This window comes from Lissotriton helveticus, chromosome 4_2 (genome assembly GCF_964261635.1).
Source record: "Lissotriton helveticus chromosome 4_2, aLisHel1.1, whole genome shotgun sequence".
In the NCBI taxonomy this organism is placed as follows: Eukaryota; Metazoa; Chordata; class Amphibia; order Caudata; family Salamandridae; genus Lissotriton; species Lissotriton helveticus.
The window spans coordinates 64,665,226-64,689,523 of NC_136064.1; the positions used below are offsets into that span (position 1 = coordinate 64,665,226).

Here is a 24,298-nt window from a genome sequence, read left to right on the forward strand (position 1 = left end):
AAGGGGTGAAGTTGCAGACCTGCACCCTCACGCTGCCTATTGTCAAGAGGAGCTGGTACAGCGGCCTTCCCATGATCTGGAAGTTGCATTAAGAATCAGTGAAACTGGAGACCAGTCACCGAAAAGAAATCAAAAATGGAATTCTGAGAAAACAGCTAAAAACCTGGCTTTTTGATATGTAATGCACCGACCACTCCCTCAAGCGCCTTGAGACCCTCTGGGTGAGTAGTGCGCTATACAAATTTATGAACTTGAACTTGAACTTGAACTTGAGACTACTTGATGTACAGTGCATCTGGTAATGAAACTGCAGGGGGTTAAACCAAGAGAGGGAGAGATGGACAAGGTCACAGGTGATTGTCAGGTCTCTGGGACACCATGCTCCTGGCCTTGACTTTCCTCTTTACAGATCACTGTTTCAGAGGTCTAGATCCAAGCAGGTGCATTCGAATGAACCATGACTACAACTCCCAGAATGCACCAGCAAGTCAACAGACATTCCAAGAATGGACTATACCGCTTGACCTGAACTTCAGGGCTGTGAAAAAACCAGCAGGTTGTGACGTGTCTGTCCCTTCTCACTTGCCTCCGTAAATGTTATAGAAAAATAAACATTTGCGTTAAACATGAGACTTTTTCGCAAGACTTATTGTCTTCGCAGTTAACTCTGAAAGACGCTAAAATGTTTTTTTTCAAGCTTGATTTGTGTAAGGTCGTTTATCACTGCGCTTAAGCAACAGCTGGGACATTTTTAGATACAACCGCGGGAGAGGACTCCACGAAACCGGCTCTCCCTGTGCCAAGTCCTGACCTCTCGGCGTGGAAAGAATGTGTAGTGCTTCCGGGCGGAGGGCCAGAATGTGTCCAAGAGCAGCAGCGCGAGGACAGGGATCCCGGGAGCCGTGGGTCCGAGGGCTGGCGCTGGTTCTTGAAAAGCGCGGGCCTCCGCGGGGGGGGGGTCACCTGGAGGGCCGCTGGCCTGGCGGGGTCCCCGGATCCCAGAAGTGTGCAGGGATGGGGGTGGCACGCACACTCACAGCCCTCCTGCCATAGCAGACACCAGGGGGCAGCCCCCTGCAAGGGTCCATCAATACTGGAGTTAATGCCACTAAGGAAGCCTGGAGGGCGTCCTTTGGGTCTGCCTGACCTCAAAAGGGTGTGTGACCTTTCAGAAGCGTGCACACCTTATTCCAATAAAGTCATCTGTACTCCACGGGGTTCCCGATGAAAGGGCAACCCCTTCCCTTCCGGTCTCTTTATGGTGGACAGAAGGACACAGAGACAGGAGTTGCACCTCACAGGGTTTAGGGTCGCCCTCCCTGTTCTGGTTTGTTCACCAGAACACTAAACACTGTTCTATTGATCCCAAGTGCAATACCTACTGTTCTTGTGGTGTTTGCTGATAAAAAACCTCCATCGGGGTGCAGCAGGTGCAGTGTCACGCGGCCCATGGCCAAAGGGGCCCTCTGTACCCCAGTTATAGATTTCTTTAGGTTGAGCCTGGTCAGCACATGCGCTGCTCTACGAGGCATGTTGTATTAGAGTAGACACTTGAAGCTCCGCCCATATTTTTCATTGGCTTGTGTCTTTGTCCTTTGTAAATGATGGCTTCTGATTCGGTAATCGGTTCGTTAATCCCTTCTTAGTACTGCCTTGTCTTCATTTGTCACCTCCCATGAGGACTGGCCCTTTTACTTCTGTTGTTGCACCGTCTGTGTTCTTTAGTCTGTAAGCTCTATTTCTTTACTGAGTTGTGTCTTACTGCAGGCACAACATTCTTTGCAGCAACATTCAGCGTGCCATGAGCGCTTTCACTTTCCAAGCAGTCGGGACAATGGCGGTTGCTCCTTTGCAATGCCGTAGGTCTCGCATTTAAGAGAGTTTGAGCTATTGGCATTGTAAATGACAATAGCTTAAATTCTCTCAAATGCGTCACCTATAGCCTTACACATTTTTTTGTGAGTTTTTTCCAAGTGTCCCATGCCACGCTTGCACTTAAGAGGCCGCAGCCCTTTCTTTAGATGCAGCTCTACTAAAGAAAGGTGCGTGGCCTCTATTAAGTGCAAGCGCGGCATGGGGCGCTAGGAAACAAACAATATTTGCAACTCAATAGGTCTCACATTTGCAAGAATGTAGGCTATTGATATTTACAGTGCCAATAGCTCAAAGTCTCGTAAATGCGAGACCTAGTGCAATGCAAATATACGCTTGTTTTTTTTTTTACTCCTCGTCATGGGAATAGGAGTCAGTTTTCCATGTTTGTATCAGGGCCCATTGCAGTGTTGCAAAGCCACTGACCGTCACCGAATGGGTGTCATGCTTCATCATTGGTTAGTTCTTTGTGTGAAACGCAACAGTACGTTACTCCCTTCCATTCATGGGATACACGCCGTGCCCTCCTGGGAAAGCACGCACCAGTTTGTGACTGACTCCTTGGTGTTATCCATTATTATTAGGCCTGGACTTTAGGTCAGCTGTAGCTCTGTTGCCAAACTATTGTTTTTACCGAAAACTCATCCATTTTTTACATATTTAGAGGGGCTTTTGGTCCGAGGGCTTCATTAATTGGTCTGTTGGATTGTCATTCACATTTTTTCTCCGCCCACCACAGCATGCATCACAGGGCAGTTCATCAGCTTACTTCGCCCATTGTCTTTCCTCACTTTGAGCGACTGCACAAAGCCCGTGCGCGTTGTTCACATCCACTTAAAAAGATTTCCTTTATCATTAGTGACAACACTACTTTAAAGCATGCTATTTATTTTGAATATTAATTTTAAATATCAGTGATTTCTTTTGCCTACCCTTTGTTTGTGCTCAGTTGGATGCATAGTTGCCAACTGGCCTGATTTTACCGGGAAAGTCCCAGTAAGTTGGACAATATTCCGGGTAATATTGTTGCAGCAACTGTTCCTCTTTATTACATACAGATCAGCAAACAAGAACTTTCTATCTGCAGAAGCCCTGTGCCTCAAAGTGTCCCGGGAAATTTTGTTCAAATGTTTGAAACTATGTAGATGATTTATTTTCTGTCTCCTTTTTAATTTATAAAAGCCTGTCCCTGATTTTCATTGCTTGACTATGGAGTGACCTATTATGATCTCTTTTACAGGCATTAATAATACAAATATTAATATTCATGGCTCGACTAAAAGATTCTTATTAAAACAATAATCACAAAAAAATGGCTGCATTTAGGATTTACATTTCTTTGTGGCATAGATTTGCATTAAAAATAAAACATAATTAACCATTGAACAGCTTGTCAAGGCCAGACCTAGTGGCATTTCCAATGCTCGTTTTCCTTCTCTAACAAACTACAGCTATAGGTACCCATCTGTCTTCACCCAGTGTGAGATCTAACTATATGACAGATAGCAGAGTGTTTTAAAAAATGTTTTATTCAGTATATTTTTTATTAAAGGTAAATCCAAAGCTAAGAAGTGAGAAGAGATACGGACGCGACACAAAGGTAATAAGATACTTGTATCGCTGAGTAGACCGCTTTTGGAGCACTTGTGGATGGCTCTCACTCGTGTTTTCCCCACAAGGTGGATATGCATCTCCCAGAAGTAGAATAAACCTGGTGTCTCCTGAATTGATTTGTGTTGGACAGTTTTGGATGATTTTGCTATTCAGGGGGATTATTATTACCTGATGAGACTGAGCCTGGTGGCCTGTTCCACCTCATATTTTCTGCATTTGTTGTCAGACTTGGTTGATGTCTACACCCAGGTAGCTCTTCTCACCACTCACTTCTCTAGTCCTGATGAAGACCCGCATTTGAGGCATTTAGTGCCCCCTTCATTGTGTCAGGTCAAAATATCAACGGTTCTTAGAATTAAGCCTGAATGAAAATCTACTATCCACATGATGGCAATAGTAATCGATCAACTGTGCCCTCTATGTGATGCAGATAATGCCATGCTTCTGCATCTGATAGGCTTGTAGATGAAGAAATATAATTCAGAAAAGGATCAGGAACACTCCCATTCCTCTCTTCTTTACACTTTCATGAGGACCTTCTCAGAGCACCTTCCTATTCTAATTCCTTATAATCCTGATATTCAAATGTCGATGCATAAGTTAATGTTTTTCAGAAATTTCAACAAAAAACTGTTGAAGTGCATATATATATATGTCTTTTTTCCGAATTCAATTGTTTTTTGCTGCCTTCCCCAATAGATGATTTTTCATATATTGTGAAAGAGTAAGTGATACATTCACCCCTTGTGTTCACCTCCCTGATGGACCATTGTTTGTTTGTATCATTTAATACACAGGCCATTAAGGCTACATTTGGGCCACCCCAATGATTGTATTTGCACTGGAATTATGTGGCAGGGGAGAGACAAATTATGCGTCAGAGTCGAGTAAATTATGGAGTAAGAAAAGGCAATTTAGTCAGTGAATTGCAACACATTTTGTGATAGCTTAGTTAATTATTTTAAATTTTTTGCACTTGTTAACACTGACTGGGCTTTGGTTGCACCTCATTAGTATCTGTTTAACATCCAAATATAAGCAACAGAAAGGTGACTTTGCAAAAGGCCTTACGCTATGCAGCAATTTTTAGTAACTTTTGTACCGTTTGAGCTAGAAACTATTTTTGTGTTAAAATCTACACATTACGCAGCAGATGGTGGATTATGTGGCAAAAGTGGCAATTCTAAATTATGCTACATTAGCAGCAGCCGCACAATTGCTTAATTCCATTGGCCCTGATGATAGTTATTTTATTATTATTTTCAGTCCAGCTGCACATCAGCCTTGCTGCTATACAGCAGGACTACAAATCATTGCTAAAGTCTGCAATGCCCATCCTATACAGCATGCATAAAAAGGAATGGCAAAGCCAATAGTCTTAAAGGGGAGAGACCTGTTGGCTTTGCCAATGCTTGTTTCAAATGTATTAAGAAGCACTTGGGGTGGGCATGTTGGGCACTCCAGGTAATCACTAGAATGACTTGTAGAGAAAAGCAGTACCATGAAAAGGAATTGAAAAGTGAGTGTGTTACCTGATAATATATTTTTTGTATTCTGCGAATATATCTTGTTTACTGTGGCTGGATCAGAGCATGTTTTTCACCACCGAGTGAGACAAATGTAGCACTACATAAGAATGAAGTACTTAGAATTATTTATCTTGCACCAGTGATTTTGAATGCAAATCCAACTCCTATATAGTGCACAGGTTTCACTGTCGAAGTTACAACATGTGTGAGAAATAGAGTGGTCTAAGGAGATTTGAGCTTCTATCAAAAGGTTGGACAGAAGAATTCAGCGGGGATGTTAACCCCTTCACTGCGGCGGCTATTCCGCCGCAGTGCTAAGGGGGCGGGGCAGGCGCATGCTGGTGACGGAACCGCTCCGTCACCAGCGTCGGTTGCGCTGTGCTTATGACGGAGCGGTTCCGTCATGGCCCGCCCCGCTCAATAGAACGCTCAGCACAGGCGCGGAATTCGCTGTTTGGTTTCCTGGCTAACACTCACTCGGTGAACGATCTACAATGATGCCCCTGTAATGGGAGAGCAGCTCAAACAACATTAACCCTATCCATGCTGATGACGGAACCGCTCCGTCATCAGCCGCGGTGGCGCTCTGCTGATGACGGAGCGGTTCCGTCATGGCCCGGCCGCCACGCCATGCGCTGGGCGTTCCATTGAGCGGGCGGGGCCATGACGGAACCGCTCCGTCATCAGCACAGCGCACCCGCAGCTGATGACGGAGCGGTTACGTCATCAGCGTGCAAGGGGTTAAGATTCGCCACTGAAAGACTGGCCATTGTGACCCAACAACTATGTGTACTGAAGCATCTTTATCTGGCGACCTCCAAGTCCACCGTATGGACGCATTGTTGATGTCCTCCAGGGATGAAAAGGATGATCAGTCCTTGTATTACATGTGGAACCTTCCAACAGGACCCTTCTGGAGATGCCAAGCACCCTCAGAATATGAAGCAAGGTGCCAGGGGAAGGCCTTCAACCTGACGTATTGGAAACCACCAGGTGGTAGAAGTATGTGTTAGGAGTAACTATTATTCTCTGTCCTCTTCAGGCTCGTAAGGGTCTTGCGGGCCCACTCAAAGATTGTTTAAAGGAAGGATCAGTCACTTTGGCACTTAAAGAAAATTATACACCTATTGCTTTTTGTAAGAAATTGAGTTATAGATTGAGAGGTGGGGAAACCTGTCAGGGTGAATCACAAAAGTCACTAAATTAACTTGTACTTAGTTACCTGGTAGCTTGGCACAAAGCAGTCAGGCTTAACTTGGAGGCAGTGTGTAAAATATGTATACAACACACAATCTGTAATAAAGTGAAAACACAACACAAGAAAAATCCCAAATCAATTCTGAAAAATAGAGTCAATTTTAAAAATAAAATGATACCACAGCGATCCAGTCAAGTGAGTCCTGTAGCACGCAACTAGCCTAAGCAGTGGGCTTGCTGCCATCTGTTTGCAAAGGGGGGTATGACATCTTGTCGCTCTAGTGTGCATAATACAAAGCAGGTTGTCCCACGGGGATAATTTGTGGTGCAAGGGCTAGCCCACCAGGGGGGCATCGGCCTGGATGACCCCGTTTTTTGCGCTCCATCAAATGATTTTATCCACAGGCGGAAGGCTTTATGGTTTTGTATCGCACAAGCTCTCCCAGTTATCTGCAGAGTGCTTCAGCTCTGAGCATGGCCATAGTTGGCCTTTCATAATGGAGGAGCTTGAAGAAAAAAAGTTATTGACCTTTGTGGTTTTCTGATGTAGAACCAGAGATCCAAATTATTAGGAGGAAGAGTGCATAGTGCTTTCAGTTTCTAAACACTATTTATATGAATTTAGGCATACCAATAAAACAAAAGAATTTCAAGTCAAATTGTGTCCACTGTGACATGACCATGTACACCGCTGTCTTTTGGCTAGGTTCACGCTAAAGATTACAACATTTTTGCATGTGTGAGAATAAGTATATTGGGTGTATGATTGTAACACAGCATTATAATGGGCCTGTTGTACTAAGACAAGACAAAAAGAGTCTTTTACATACAAGTAAAAACACAGAGTATTCAAATACACAGCTGCTCTCACAGGTTAGGTAGCTTGTGATTCTTGAGATTAATCAGCTTCTCATTGTGAATGCAAGTTCTACATTTCGACCGGCCTTCTAGGAGACCGAGCTTGAGCCATGGGGGAGGGAGGCATCCGATCTGCTGGCTAGACATGATCTCAATGGTACCCATATGTATTGTGGTCTACTAGTGATTGGCAGCATGGATGGGAAAGTATCAGTGAGATCATGGCAGTAGGTTGCATCTCCCGGCCATTGCTAGACTGTTGGCGGAGGACCAAGAAGCCTGGTGGTACCTATTCTACGCCTAGCGAAGAGTCGTAGTATAGCAGTCCACGTTACCATGCAGAGAGGTATCTTGACTATATAGCTGAGGAGTCCTGGAAGAGGAGACGTTTCAATTTGATTAGGATCCTAATAGTTTCAAAAATTGATTTCCAGAACTCGAATATGATAGGGCAGCGGCAGACTAAATAGATAGAGTCAGAGTTTCGATGGGCGAGCGGTAACCAGAGGATTGATGGTTTGTTCTGCTTTGCTTCGTTTTACTGGGGTGTAACGAGGGCGTGTTAGAAGTGCCTTCAGCTTAGCAGGTAGAGCCAGGTGGAGTCCACATAGGCAGTAGAGGGCCTGAGTTATGTGCTCACTTTACATGGCTCCAGTGGGAACCCAGGCAGTGGCATTCTGCACCAGCCACGGCCCGTGGAGGGAGTTACAGTGGGGCAGGCAGGCGGGGCAGGGTGGGGGGGGGTGTGCTTAAAACCGGAGTATGGATAATTGGAGGTAATTAAAAAATTTAATTAATACAACGAATTTCGTAGCGCTCACTGCCTTGCATTTTGCGATGCAGTGCGTACTACGAAATTCGTTTTATTTATGAAATTGTTTACTTACCTCCAATTATCCTTACTCCGGTTTTTAGCACCTCCCACCCTACCCCTCCCCGCCCCGCCTTCCTGCCCCACAGTAACTCCCTCCACGGGCTGCGGCTGGTCTGCACATCCCAGAGTCACTTGTCCTAGTACATGGGAATCTCTCCGTTAATTCCATTGCTGCGTATACCAACACTATATTATACGTGCATTATATTGCATGACAAAAGTATTATATCAATTATATTAAGCTAAACACTACATTGGCAAAGTAAGTGTAGGTAAGTAGAGCAGGAGTTAAGAAAATTAGTAATGATAAAAGTACTTCCATGGCGTAGTGGAAGTCGTGTCTTTGTTGGAAGATAATGTTTACCTCGATGCAGTGTCATACAAGCCTCTCAAAAAGTCACTTTTACTCTTGTAAGACATCACTTATGTTAAAAACATATTTTTGTTAATATTTATTTTTTGATTTCACACTCACTGAAGTTTCTTGGCTCAAAGATAGAAGAAGGAAAAGAAAACAAGAAAAAGGAAACAGAAACACAAATGATCCCTCAGACATTGAAATGTGCCTACAATTGTGAGAATAAGTTGGGTTTGACTGTGTGTTTGTTATGTTATGTTATATAATATCTGTAAAGCGCAGCTTTCACTCTGTGGAGCATTATGGCGCTGTGTGGAGCCCTAGTGCACACATACACCCATAAGTAGGAACTCAGATGAGTGATCTACAGAGAACATCAGGGGCATTGTAGACCAAAATGATGGAATTATATCAAAGGTCAACCGGAAGGCCGTTATAAAGCTTGGAGCATGGCACCTGGGAAGCTCTACCACCCCATACCGAGAGTTCAAATGGGGCACATCTAGGAGAAGAGAAGAGAAGAACAAAACCATAGAGCTCTGGCGGGTCTACAAGACCCCAGGGCTTGACAACGGAGAGGGCCCGGGGAGTGTCGAACAGAGTGCTTTTATCTGGATCTTCTGTTGCACAGGCAGCCATCCCAGGCTCATCACCGCATGGAGACATTGTTGTATTTCCTGAGACTGCTCCCCAGTCTCACTGTCATATTTTACAGATGATGGAGATTCAAAATAGACTGCTCGAGAGGACCTAGATTTAGGGCATTACAGTAATCCAGATGTGACCTAACACCCCAATCACCAGTCCAAATTTCTTCAAAGGGCTAAATGGGCTGATTTTTTTCCCCTGCTTTTTTATTCCTGCAAAACCTGAGGGCCAAACTTTCTGAGTTTCTGGTAGAAAGGACAAATGCTGGTCAGACGGATGCCTAATTTCTACACATATGCAATTGTAGAAGGAGTAGGGCCAAGTAGGGAATGCCACAAAAGTTTAGTCCAATTTACAGAATTTAATATCAGCATCTGTCTTGTCTCTATTTAGGTTTTAGAAATTAGTAGACCTCCATATCTGTATGCATAAAAGGCACTTTAATGGCCGGTCAATAGAATCTGAAGTATGTTGGTCCAATTTCAGTTCCAACTGAGTGTCATCAGCAGAAGAAAGTATGCTAAACCCAAAAGACTGAATGAGGCCACAGAGTGGTTGAATGTACAGGTTGAAATGGAGTTAGGGCCGCAAATTGAGGAGACTGGCTAGTTGAGAAGGAAGCGAACCATGCAAGTGCCCGCACTTGAATTCCAGTGGCTCTGAGATGGTCCAACAAAAGCCACATGATAGATCAAGTAACAATAATCTGGCAGACTGAACCTCATCCTGCCACACACGTAGATGGTTTAAAATAGCTACAAGCACTGATTTTCTGATGTGACCAGTGTGAACCCCGCTTCTCCCGTGTCCACAGGCTCCTATTCTTCAAAGTGTTTGTCAGCCATGTGGCTAGGTGTTTCTCATTGGGCAATAGGGCAGAAGTTTTTTTAAGTCTGCTACATCGAGCCCTGGTTTTTTAAATTATATGTCAATATTCCCTATTCAGGAACCTCCGGCACCAACCATGCTTGCAGTGAGTCCTTGATGGGTCTGTTTAGCAGAATTCCTATAGCACAAAAAAATGCCTTTAACAGATTGCCTAGGATTTTGCAGCCAGGGATGGCAAATTTTACAGCTAAAAAACGAAAAGCACAACAAACTAGGGCGACTCAGTAAACTCCCTGGAGACTGGGTATGAACATGAACAAACCGAGGAATCCCGAGGGGAAAAAATCTTTTATGCAATATGTTGTTTGTGAAATAGCAGTAAAATAGTCTGCTAATCTTGGTACATGCAATCATAGATGTTAGGCATACATCTCTGCATAGTAAACATAAAGTACAGTTTATTAATAAATTACATAAGGATATATATCACACTAAAAGGTTCAGGAGCCCAGGGTCAAAACAAATATATCAATAGGTCGTACTTTCTTGTGGTCCCAATCAGATCAAATCTTAGAAGTCACACATGGTGATACGAGCTTCCACGGGGACCTCATATCTTTCTAACAGTGTCCTTTTCAGAATTGTGACTAAAGATCTGACTTTACCAATAAAGTAATTTTGAGTTTTGACAATTTTTTTATTACAATTTTATAGACCCCAAACTCGATCCATCTACCTGCTCCCAATTGAAAGATACCACTTATTAAATGTAATAAGGTAACTTGATGTTATCCTATGGGAGAGGTAGGCCTTACAGCAGTGGAAACCAATTTAAGAGTTTTCCACTATCTGGACATGAAACATTTAAAGTACATATCCAACTTTTTATATACACTACACCCTGTCCTCTGGGTTATTCAGGGCCCTACACTACTTATATACAGGGCCACAGAAATTATGCAATTGTGTGCAGCATTTTTCAGATAATTATGTATTTGCCCCATTTACCACATAATCCATCATCTGCTGCACAATCTGCAGATTTTAACTCCAAAACATTTATCCAACTCAAAGGATTCAAAAGTTACGCTTAGTGGAAGGCCCTTTGCAATGGTTGACAGGTCACCATTCTGTTGCTTATTGCTATATTTAGGTGTTAAACTGGCACTAATGATGTGCAGCCTATTCCCAGACAGTATGAACAAGTGTCGAAATGACAAAATAATGCAATAATGCTATCACAAAATGTGCCGCATTGTGCCACATAATTTGCCTTTTCTGGCTGCATAATTAAGTTAACCCAGCCACATGATTTGGTCCTCATCTGCCATATAATTCCAGTGGCCCTGCTTATATGTATTAAAAAGGAGGCTTTAGGCTTTTCAAAAGGTTTGTTTTGCAAGGTTGAAATAGCAGTTTAGAACTGCACATTCCGGCTGCCACGGCACGCCTGAGACCGGTTTAAAGGCCCACTAGCTGCATTTAATTTACAGGCCCTCGGTACATGCAGTACCACTTTACTAGGGACTTACAAGTTAGGTTAAATATGCCATTTGGGTATAAGACAATCCTACCATGTTTTAAGGGGAGAGCATGAGCACTTTAACACTGTTTAGCAGTGGTGAAGAGCCCAGATTGCTAAAGCCAACAAATTCGAATTGGGCAAAATATTTGGGGGCGACCCTGCAGAGAGGGCCGGGTCCAGCAGTGGCACAATGAGTGCTGCTGCCCACTAGTAGCAGCCACTAGTAGCAGTTAATTTACATGCCCTGGGTACCTGTGGTACCATATACGAGGGACTGACAAGTAAATTAAATGTACTAATCATGTATTAGCCAATTGTATCAAGTTTAGAGGAGAGAGCACAGGCACGTTAGCACTGGTTAGCAGCGGTGAAGAGCACAGAGTTCTTAAAGCAAACAAAAGTGGGGTTAGAAAACAGGAGGGGTGAAGGCAAAAATCTTTGGTGTGATCCTGCAGAGGGGACCCAGTCCAACAGATGTCTTTAAAGTGTTTTTTCTGTTGAACCAGCATGGAGGGTATGGATCCACCCGCCTCCATATCATTACGGACACTGTTTCCAGTCTTGGTTGCTGTCCATTGACCCATTTCATTGACTTAATTAGCATCGGACACCCGATGGTGTTTATTTTCAGGTGAAAAGTCCAAGACTGGAAGCTGTCGCGGAGTGAGGAGGCCTTCCGGGATATTAGCATTCAATTCTATAATATAGAATGATTCAAGCTTTCTCAATTTTTACTCCCGGTTCCCACCTCTGGCGTTCAGTGGAATAATATCAATTACTTAGGGCTGTATGACGGTACGACGCGGGCTATTACCACGCGTACCGTTACAACGCGTGTTTTACAACGCAAGTCGTTACCACGACTTGCGCTGTTGGGTGCGGACTTAGAAATAGTTTAATTTACTATTCCAACACCAGTCCCCGTGGATAGTAGGGAAGGTGTTGGAATAGTAAATTAACTATTCCTTGTCCTTGAGCGCCCTCCAGCGCAAGTCGTGGTTACGACTTGCGTTGTAAGAGACGCGTCATAATGGAAGCGCGGGGTAACATCCGCGTCGTAAAGGATGTTCCCCGCTTTACATACTTTAAAGGCATTCCACAGAGGAGCATTTAACCTCTCGCTTAATTCTTGTAGATAATCACACCTATATATGGGATAATAACACTCAACAGACTTCTGAGATCCCCCATTGACCCCCAGAGAGGACGCACAGGTAGAGCACGCATATACACCTGCCTGTGGGTGCATGGGTTCCTAGGCTGTGTGCATACTCTCTCCCTGTCCATGTTTCCTCTGTATAGCTGCCTCTAGGGTTCTCAAATTGTTCATAGACTATAGGAAAGCCAAGCCTGTTGGATTTCCCAATGCTTGTTAGACTAGCAATGCTGCACAAATGACCCCTGAAATGTTTTCTGTAAAAATAGATCCATTTCAGATACATTTTCGACCAGTTTTTGTTTGCACTTTTCTAAGCACCAATAGTTTTCTACCAAAGAGATGCCGAGCATACAGAAGGGCTGTCCTGATATGTGGCCCCCAAGGAAGGGACCCACGGGACCCACCCTCCCCACTCCTACTGGGCTGGGGGACACTGGGCTACTTCCAGTGCTGGCTGGGATGGAGCCCCGAGGGTGTGGCACGAATATCTGTTCTTTTTCCTTTCGTTTATTTTCTTTTTTCCCTTCTCTTCCTCATCTTTCTCACTCTTTCTCTCCCTCATCTTTATCACTCTTTCTCTCCCTCGCTCTTTGTTATCTGTCTCCGTCGCTCTCTCTCTTCCCTCCCTGCCCGTTTCTCCTGGTTCTGCTTGTGAAGTCTCTCTCTGGCCGGCCCGTGTCTCCCTCTCTCCTCTTTTGCTTTCGCTCTCCGCCGCAGCCGGTGCAGGCAGCGCCTCTCCAGAGACAGGAAAGAGAAGCCTCTGCGGCTCGCTCGGACTTTCGTAATGTGTGGGGAATTTGCGGGGCTCAGTTCCAACCAACGGAGTAACGGTGCGCAGTTTGAATCGGCTGCTCCTCCTCTCACCCTCCGGTCCCTCCTTCCACCCGCGCCGGGCGCCTCACTCCAGCTGTGACAGGGATCATGGCGCTGTCCGGCAGGGGGGTCTGCCCGGCTGAGCGAGGGTCGCCCCCGCACTGACCGGGGTCCGAGGACGCGCCCCTCACCGCATCATGCCGCTCCTGGACTTTATCTGGTCGTGCTTCTCCAGGGCCAAGGTAAGGGACCCCCCAGTCCTCCACGACCCCCCGCAGCCCTCCGCGACCCCCGCTTCAGGGTGCAGCACAAGTCATGGAAAACTGACAGCGTGTTCAGGAAGACAGCTGTGCGTGCAGGGAGTGGGGGCTGTGCAGGCAGGGACTGGGGTGCGTGCATGCAGGGACTGGGGTGCGTGCATGCAGGGACTGGGGTTATGCAGGCAGGGACTGGGGGCTGCGCAGTCAGGGACTGGAGTGCGTGCAGGCGGCCGGTGCGTGTGCTGAACCAGCCTGGGGAGGGCGTCTGCGCAAGTTAAATGGACTTACCGGGCTCTTTAAATAACACGAAATATCCGGGATTTTTGTCCTTCCTATAGACCGCTACTTTAGTCGTATACGGGATGGAGGCGGATAGTGTTTTGTCCAAGATCACACAATTCCGGCCAAGTAGAGAGGGACGGATTAGAAACTAGAGTTTATAAGGTCATCATATAAAAGAGCGCTTTCAAATACTAATAAATGTGTTTGCCACGTTTGGTACCTACTTTTTATATTGCAGAAGCTAGCGCCTAGACCACCCCCTCCAACACTAACCTTGAATGTGGACAGTTTACACCACGTTCTTGTGCAACGGACAGTATTGGGTCGCGTGCCCCCAACAACCCCACCCTCCCCACACACACATACACACTGTCCAGATGTTGGGATCTAGGTTTGAATACAAAGTTTGTATTTATTTTTCTGCATTGAAGTGGGAAATATAAATATTTGACCATTTTCTTGACTCAGAATATCCATCTTTTCTACGTTTGTGGTTAAGGGGTGTGCGCAGTTACTAATTGTGTGCAAACGTTTGTCATTTCCTAACATGGTTGCTGCATCATAAATTCATAACTCGCAAGATCGAATGAAAGGCCAGCAAGGGCCGGACAGATTCTCTCTCTCTACGCGCGGCTCGTGCAAGATGTATTTTCTTAAAGGGCCGCCCAGTGTAGAGAAAACCCACATCTCTCTCCCCGCCGTCCTGCAGCTCTAACAATCGGCAACAATCGGCGTTCTAGGATGATACTTTCTTTGATGACGTCTTCTGGGGTCATGGGATCTATTGTGACGTCACCCACTGGTAGTCCCTTTAATTCCTGGCTGCAGTCCTCCAGCTCCTCTACATTCCGTGCCAGGGTGGTGGCTGCACCCCCTGTTTTGAAATGAAATGGAAGCAAATTTATAAAGGCGCTAAACCCGAAGATATCAAGGCGCTGTATATTGTAAATGAGTCAAGGGATACGTGACACTGAAAAAATACTCCAAGCCACACTCACGCCCATAAATTATTGCTTCAGGGTCACACATTGGACACGTTGTAGTCTGAGCGAGCATGGCTGCCTCTGTTCTCACCTTTTTCTCTTACTCCCATGTGCAATCACTCTCGTTGTCAGATATACAGGGTGCGTGTAAAATTAAGAATAAAAGTCCATTCGTTGTTGGTAACTTCATGTAAATTTATTGAAGATAGAAGTTACAGGAAATAAAGTACATGATCAACTGATTCAAACCTTACTAACATTCCAATTCCCAACGTTCCAACACACACGTAACCAGGCTGAGCATCACATTACAGTGCGCACAATTAATATTGAAGAGGTAAACTGAGGTACCCTGGATCTGTGCTGGAAGAATGTAGTAGTGAGGTACCGATGCCTGGTGTGTTGTAGACGCCTCGCCCTGCCTGCACCGCAGACCCGAACAACCCTCTTCATCCCTCCGGCCCTGCTCATCACCGTGAGATAGTCTATGCTTCAGGGGCACAGGGATGTGGGATTTTAGACCAGATCTACTTGTCCAAGGAAGTGGATGCTTCAGAAATCTAGGTGCCTGTGGAAAAACAAATCCACTTTCCTTTTTGGGGCCTTGAAGTGAGGTGGCCCATCATGGTAGAGTTCTAACTATATCTGAGCTCTGATAATGGCTTGGATACCGGAGTTGGGAGCACACCGCTGACCTCTTCCGCCGTATCGCCCCACTGCATCATGGTCTGTGCAGTTCAAGTAATTTCAAGAACAGTTCAAAGTTCAAATTTCAAAGTATTTCACCTCAATCGGTGCAAGTAAGTACTTGTATTGTGGTCACCTCTAGACACAAGCCTAGCTCGTGTTTCGGGATTGATTCCCTCATCAGTAGAGATATATTCGGGGTTGCAGAACAGGTCGCCAAACATCCGTCACGGGCCTCGTTGCCCCTCTGATAATGGCTTCTCTGATTATTTTAGGGCTCATGTCATACACAGGGTTTGATTCAAGCCAGCCTATCATTTTGCCACCTTTTCGCAAAACCATATACAGCAGTGGATGTTGGCGTGAAGCAGTAATTCTAGGAATCACCTGTGAAACGGTGCACACTCACACATATATTTTTGATGGTTTTCACCATATCCTCCCTAATCTCTGCCCATGTGGGAAAGACTGGAAATTTACTTCTGACAAAAGCAGGAGTAAAAAGCTTTTCAGGGTAGAAAAAAGGGGATAAAGCAAATACATTTGCAATTGCTTGTCAGATTGTCGTTGCATAATATTGTGTATTTTTGCTTTTGCGGAAATACAATTCAAAAACGATTGCTGGGGGTAGTGTTTCCAGGCCTACTTCCGTCAACTCTTGTGAATTCCTGAAAGTTGTAAATCTGCATGAATGCAAGGACACATACCTGTGGAGACACTTTTGTGAATTTCTTTGAGAACTGGCCCTAATAGATTTTTAAATTGCCCTTAATCGTGCCCATAATTGTTTTACACTGATTCCCCATTGCTAATCTTTTTTCTTTTATTTAATGCTGACCTGCTTCAAACATGCTTCACTAAACAATACCTCAGAGAATGGTATTTAAAGTTGCACAGACGTTTAGCAAAATGCTTTTTATAGTTGTTTGTCTACATTTTATTTTGAAAACAAATTATCCCCAATTTTGCTTTTATGCTTATGCAGGAGTATCTATTTACTTCTACGTGGGGAGCATTATTGTGGGATTATAAATTATGTTGTGCGATGCAAATGCGTTCAGTAGACTGTAATTTACTGTATATGGCTAAAACATGTTGGGCAATCCAATCTGCTTTTACATTTATCTCTTAAATCCATGTGGAAATATACCAATTGCAGCTTCATTTTCATGCTAAACACAAAAGAAATCTGGAAAAATACAGATACAATGAGCATAAAAAAAACAATGGATAAACGGGGGCGTGAATGGTAAAAAAATACAATAAAACCAGAAGCCCCAATCATAGACTGTCTCCAATTGTTGCATTTTACAAACATGGGTACACTCTTTCATACTGGAACCACTGTAAATAATACAAGCTGAGCTCAAGCTCCTTGCATTTCCAACCCGTTTGTCCTATTAGTAAAGGGTTGGAATTGATTAATCATATAGACATGTTTGTACAATTTCTACAAATAGATACCAACCTCGCCTTAGTTTCAAACAACCACAATCCTCTTTTGCCGGTCAATACCCTGGTACTGTAAACTGGCAGCTAAAGGGTTTCTGCTGCAGGGGGTGGGGCCTATTTGCACAATGCACACAATAAACTGGAATTTTGTCGACCTTGACCTCAAACAATATGTCCTAGGTGTCTGGCTCAAGGAATTCAACACCCATGGGAGCTGCTGCTGTGAGGCATGAGTAGCTCAAACAATGCTGCCCTGTTCTCGTTGCATTCTGGTACTTGTAGTCCTGAAAATATAAAGGAGCTAAAGAATGCTACAAGTTCCAGAATGCAAAGGAGAATCCATGACTGTGTCAATTACAGCCCTTGCACCTGGCAATGTGATATCCTGCCAGCTCTGTCATTATGTTTGATGCCTTGTGGTGGTGAACTTCAAACCACCTCTCACAGGAGGCGTGGGGGCATTCCAAACAAGAGATCTGCTCTAATGGTTTGAACGTTTTTCGTTTGATCCAATCACACTGTTGTCTTTTTCACACATTTTGTAACATAGCATAAGTTATTTTGTAAAGTGTTTGCTCACTGCTGAAGCAATCTGGTGGAAAAAAATCAGATTTCATTAATATCTAACTTCGATGTTCTCATTTTATCAACTTTGGAAGGATGAAAAGTGAAGTCACCAGGATTCAAGCCTGGGATCACACAGATAAACCTCACCCTGTGCAGGGGATGCATTAGGCCACTGGGCACCCAGATAGGGCCTGTGTTGGTATGTTATTGATTTTAATCTTCCTTTAACCCCTTCCATGCGGGGGAAGGAGGGGTGCGCTCGGCGCCGCAGTGCTCGTGACGAGCCCAGCTCGTCATGCTGCACAGTGGGGCTGTGCTCATGACGAGCTGAGCGCATCACAACTCCGCCCACTCCCATGGAATGCCCGCACAGGAGGGGAATTAGCTCCGCGTGGGCATCCCGCGGCAGTTATGAAGAGCTCAGCTCGTCATGAGTGCAGCTCCACTGTGCCTCATGACGAGCTGAGCTCGTCATAAGAGCCGAAGGGGTTAATTTCTATAACATTTTATAGCCCAAAACAGTTTTTTAAAGATAGCTTAGTGGATTGAGCACCTGTCATTTTTTCACAATGCAATATAGAATAATTAGGTCTATCGCTCAAATGCAGACAGAGCGTTATAAAACTTTTATCCCTCTCCACTTGAAGGATACTTTTTGCATCATGATCTTATTGTAGTTCGTCTGCTCATGAGCAGTGAGGGGCTGTCTGAGCAAGTAGGAGAGGGTATCTTAGAATACCCACCCACAATTATTCCATCTAATAATAGGAAATCAGTTTATTGGCACTACGACAAATGCCATAAAGAAATCGAACACTTAATTCTATAGTAGCGAGATTTAAAAGACCCGTCTAGGGTAAAAGAGCTGGTAATAAAAATTGTAGTAGTATTGACTCCTTCCAAAAGATGTTCAACCTCATAAAACTGTTATGGTCCCACCCCATCGGGATGATGTATCCCAAACTGTTCTAAACTGGTCTGTAACAGGCAGGGCGGACTGGCTACCGGTCGTTTTGGCATGCTGCCGAGCCGGGGCCTGATGTCACTGCGGTGGGGGCTAATTTCGTTGATGGAGACCTGCGTGTGCTTTGAAATAAACAAAGCAAAACGAATTTCGTTTAGCACACGCAGGTCCCCATCAACTAAATCAGCCCCCAGCTCGGCAGCATGCCAAAACGCCTGGTAGCCAGTCCGGCTCTGGCAACAGGTGGTTCAACCAAAAGTGCCAGGATGCAGAACCTAAAGTTTTACATGCAATAATTGTTTGCCACCTTTCTTTGACACATGAAGCATAATTCCTGCAGCCTAGGAAAGACTATAAAAATGTATTAAAAAGTAAAAAAAACAGAAACCCATATCAGACAATGGAAATATTTAGGCAGGCCTGTTTTAGGTTTAAACCTATAATAACTGATAAAACCCCACAGAAAGGGAAATAGTTCACATCAGTATAAACATATAAACACTGAAGAATCACTCGCACATCCACAAACTAAATGCCACTCAAGTAAAAGAGAGTGAAAGAGTCATTTTTTAAAAATTTCTTTCTGAAGGGGCCAATACAATGTAACATTGTTATACAAGGTAGCAGAAAGTAAGAGTGGCTAACATTCTTCTTCTTGAGTTTTGTTGTTTAGGGATATCACTAAAATATTGTTTCTTCTTCCTTTTGCTTTTTTCAGGTTTGTGGTCTTTGGTCTAAAGATGCATGGTTTAGAAGCATGTTTTAGGACTTGTTTAATTATTTTATAAACAAAAGAGAATCAGGAAATATCAAAATCATATTTGATATTATGGCTACTTTTGATTCTTTCACTGATAGTTAAAATGGCTGGTTTCATAAGAATACTTCCCAATACGCACCATCACAATTACCCACAGAGAATGGGCAACACCTCTTTATACATCAGCCCTCTTTTCTAGTGAGTCGGTTCTGATAGAAGGTGAATTGCCAAACACACTAGGCTTTGAAAAGTCAATGCAAGGTGTAGTGACAGTTATTTGTGAAAAGAATGCTGCAGCAAGCATCTCGGATAGTAGTGAAAACATGACACCAGAATTTTGGAAAACATGATGCAGCATTACTTGGAATGCTGCTGCAAAAAGTTCTTACCAAGTTCAACCAAGATTGGAGTGATATTGATTGTATTTTCAGTGATTCAGCTACGTATGTGAAAAAGTTGTGTGATGACCTGTCAAAATCGGTGCCTGAGCTGAAGTGCTTCCCTGTAAGAGATCCTTGCCACTTATTAGATGGTATGTTGAAACCATCTTTACAATCCTCAGAGTGAATGAAGAATGCTATTGACTTTGTAGTCCATTCTGGCGCACTGTTTTGTTGTGCGCGGGAGCTAAAAGGCAAATATTTTTCATTCAGTACTTTCTGTGGCATTAAAGAAAAAAAAGTCATCCCAACTATGTCATTTAGCTGGTGTTTCTCAGTCTTAGAGGTCGTGAATGGTATATAATCTATGCGGCAACTGTTTACAGAATTTTTGCTGAGTAATGATGCCAAAGGCAAGTAATGTGAGGATCTCTGGTCGCATATTGATAGTGATATGAAAAAAGTACACTCTACTGCATTCTCACATTTTTACAGGAAAACATGACTGCTGTAGTGGACATAATAAAAAATCTAGTGTCTGAAAACACCCTTGTCTACGAAATGCTCAGCATAATTGGTGCGGATGTGTAACATCTCCTTGAGAGTACGCTTGGCAACACTTTTAGTGACTTTGGCACTGCAACATGTTCCATGTTAGAATGCTTGCCTCTTGTTAAGCAAAGAAATGTTGAGGAGCAATTCAGGACATTTTATTTTACAATGTATGAGAGACGGCCCTGCAATGATTCATAGAAATGTCCCTTCACCAACCATGGCATTTGAAGTCAATGAAGCCTCATTGTGGTTCTCTGCACAACTTCTAGATCTCTTCCGTAAAGGGGAATTTTCTCCAGACTTTCAAAAGTGCTGCTTCTTGTATGACAAAGCAAACACAATGAGATGATGGATGAGGTGCTGAAACTTTTCAGACACTCACCCCCAGTCACAGATCTGGGTTGAATCCATCATCATTCTTTAGCTCACTCTGCCACTCCAGTTCAGACACATCTATATGCAAATCAGTCTTGACCCTGTGCCCCATGGGAACAGTCCAGCCTGAACTGCCAAGCCATGTCTTCCCTGGACCGGAAACAAGCATCCTGGGACCGTCCATCAAATTTGTGTTTTTAAGCTTTCTGGCCCTAAGTGCGCCGGGTGTCCAGACATGGGTCCTGGGCTCACTGTGCCACTGGATTCAAGCTATCCTGGCTGATGAGGGGTGAAACCCAGAAACCAGTCCTAGGATGCTTGTTTCTGGTCCATGGAGGACCTGGCTTGGCAGTTCGGGCTGGACTGTTCCCATGAGGCACAAGGTCAAGACTGATTTGCATGTGGCCAGGTCTAAACTAGGGTGGCATGGCGAGCAAAAGAATGATGGATTTAACCCAGATCTCTTGACTGGGGGTGAATGTTTTGATTTGTTCTGCATTCTGTTCATCAATTGTATGTCTTTTGCTTTCTCGCCCTAAATGCGCCGGGTATGCCCAGATGTGTGTCCCGGGCTCACTGTGACACTGGATTCAAGCTATCCTGGCTGATGAGGGTTGAAACCCCGAAACCGGTTCTAGGATGCTTGTTTATGGTCCAGGGAATACCTGGCTTGGCAGTTCGGGTTGGACCATGCCCATGAGGCACAGGGTCAAGACTGATTTGTATATGGCAAGGTCTAAACTGGGGTGGCTTGGTGAGCAAAATAACGATGGATTAAACCCATATCTCTTGACTGAGGGTGAATGTTTTGATGTGTTCTGCATTCCATCCATTAATTGTGTGGCTTTTGCTTTCTTGTATGACAGCTTCAATATATCTAAAGGATTATGGACCCTGTTCAACGCATGTGTTGCAGAATCTGTCCCAGAGACTCACAATCTTCAGGTGCACAAGTATTGGCATGGAAAGCTATGTCAGTGCCCAGAGTTAGCAAATTGTGTACAGGCTGTTTTGGCTTTGCCTGTCTTAAGTGCCAATGTTGAGCAGTCTTTTTCACAGATAAAAGTTTACATGGGAAGGAAAGAGCGTGCACGGCACGCATGACCAAATACTCACTGAAAAAGTATTGTGTGGTGTACTACAATACGTTTGATTTATAAGGATGTATTTGGACCTCATACACGCTGTATGTGCACTGTCTATATACCATGCACTATCAGTGTAGAAAGAAAGCAATAATAAAAGTAAAACATTCCATAAACACTGGAAAAACACTGTTTCTGTTGTTTTTAATGGTGCGAAATGTGTAATCACTGACAACCACTGCTCTTCAAGGTATTAAAATAACTGAAAAACACTGAAAAAACTCCACCAGAATTTACCAAAAACAGAAACTGAAAACAGGAAAGCAAAGATATAATCAAAGGAAGCCTCAAATAGGAAAGATACAAAGAAGTTCTGTAAGATAGTTTCTGATGTGTGAAACGGCAGAGCAAGTAGGCTAGCCCGCCACGTAGGTGCTAAGAAACGGGTGATTCATTTTAAGCAGTTATATGCGATTAAGCGCCCTACAAATAACAATATTGAGGCAGACAATGAGCTATATGTGGGCAAAAACCTGGCCCTAGCAATTTTAGTCCAAGAAATGAAAAGCGCTATCTTCAGCATGAAAAGCAACGTTCTAGGTCTGGATCTAATTCCCCCTGACTTGTATCATGAGGAGGCTAAAGCGTGATCCCGTATTCTCACTAAGGTGTTCAATGCTGCTGCTATAAAGGACAGGATACTGACTTCTTGCCAGTCAGCGATCCTGGTACCACTACATAATAAAGGTAGCTGAAAAAGTTCATTAAGCTATCTCACAATCTGACTCCTGAATGGAGCAGGGAAGATCCTGGGCAAGGGACTATTACACAAATTGCAGAGTTGGATGGACAACAAGGAAATTCTGATGGAGGCACAAACTGGATTCCGATCCAGAAAAGTGAACCAGGTAATCAATTTATATATGATTATTTAGAAGTATACTGTTATCAAGAACAGTCTCCTTTATCTGATCTATGTAGACTTGAAGTCAACTCTCGACCTCGTCAGTTGGGGGAAGCTATGGTCATTACTACATAAGATGGGTGTCGACACCCCCTTTTGAGTGCTATCATCGGGCTAAATACCAAAAACATGGGCAGGATCCATTACCGGGTCTTAGACTAGTGCACAGACCCCTTCTCGATTTACCAAGGTGTTAGGTAGAGCTGCTGTTGGCCCGGCCCTTTTTAGCTTATTCCTGAATGATGTGGTTGAATATCTGTTAGAAGTCGACCTGAATGTTCGTACCATCGCAGGCGGTAAGGTGCAGATCCTCTCTGCAGCTGATGATGTGTTATTAGCGACAACTGAAAATGCATCACACAGCTTACTGGAGGCTAAGATGGAAAGCCCAGATTGATAAGGCCACCCTTGGTCTACTCGGGCTATATGTGCCTTCAAACAAAAGGTGGGCAATTAGTCCCTAAGCGTAATATTGCAAGTCTATCAACAGAAAGCGGTGACAGACACATTATATGGGGCAGAGCTATGGCGCACGGCAATTTATAAAAGATCCAAGTGCAAGAGAATGCGCTTCTCAGGTCTCTCCTATTGCTAGGCTCCGGGACCCTATTGGTGCCTTTGTATCTCGATCCAGGTATTGGTATCATAGCAGACCTGGCCACGCTGAAACCTGTATTGTATTGAGAGTGCTTTTATAGGAACACTTCGCAAGTATTATATTTAAAACTGGTCCAAGAAATGATTGTCCATATATGCAGGTACGGGTGGTAGAAACTGGTTGAATTATATTAAACATATTTTAACATCTGCAACTAAAGCACTATTGGTAGGAGCTTTCTCTAATAGGCCCGGATTCAATGGAAGTTGTTAAGAAGCGGTTCTGGTCTTACAAAATAGAGGAATATGTATCCAAAGTTCAAGAAGGTAGCCTATCGGGTGCATACCTCACCCATAAATCAGCCTTTAGGATTGAGAAGTACTTGAACATGCTCTACCCAGATGGAAACGTTCCCTACATAAGCTTTGGATTGGGTACCTTCCCAACAAAGGAATACTTAGCTTGGTCTGGGGCCTAGTCAAAGTAATGTGTTCAAACCATAGTATCTGGTTCTATGGACATTAGGCTTGAAGTCAATGGAGCTGGGTGTGAGGGTGTCTGGTAACAATGCGCGGGTTGTTTAGTCTTCTGAAGCTCACATTGTTTTTCACTGATCAGAACTAGCTCTCACCGCAGAAGAGGTTGGAGACTCCTGGTCTAGAAGGTACTCAAAGGGGAACTATAGCTGTGATTGTTCCATTGGTGGAAAGGATTCTGTTATGACTTTTTGCTATTTTGCACAAAGTTCACCCAGGCCCGAAAACTCCGACTACTTCCCTTATTCAAGCTAAGAAGCGCCAGGACGGTGGCTGAGGCTCGGTCTCTCTGCCTTAGGGGCAGAAGAGCAGATTGTAAGCAAAGTGTCCTCTTACTTATGGACGGCATGGCTGAAGGTCCAGCATCCGGTGGGGTCATAGGTGTCTCATCCCTGTAGCCGCACAGTAAAATGTTCAATCTTCCCGGGTAAATTAATTTGCTGTGGAAAGGTCTGAATGGCTGGGGAGTAGCAACCAATGGTACAGCAGGTGCAGTGCACCGGGGACCAGAGCCCTAAGGGGCCCCCTGAACCCTGATAATTGCTATATTTTACTACTCCAACAAGAGTGAAATG

The 24,298-nt window shown here is 44.1% G+C and overlaps 1 protein-coding gene across 2 annotated transcripts in view; it reads left to right on the forward strand.

Moving 5' to 3' along the window:
• Positions 1-24,298, forward strand: part of STARD8 (StAR related lipid transfer domain containing 8) — a 635,411-nt gene that overhangs the window by 64,269 nt on the left and 546,844 nt on the right. The window contains exon 1 of one of the 2 annotated variants that reach the window (XM_078640145.1): positions 13,271-13,517. The exons of the other annotated variant lie outside the window; for it this stretch is intronic. Within the exon in view, the coding sequence (XP_078496271.1) occupies positions 13,473-13,517 (45 nt within the window). The 5' untranslated portion in view covers positions 13,271-13,472. Of the gene's footprint in view, positions 1-13,270; positions 13,518-24,298 lie in introns of those variants that run through there. 2 annotated transcript variants of the gene reach the window in all.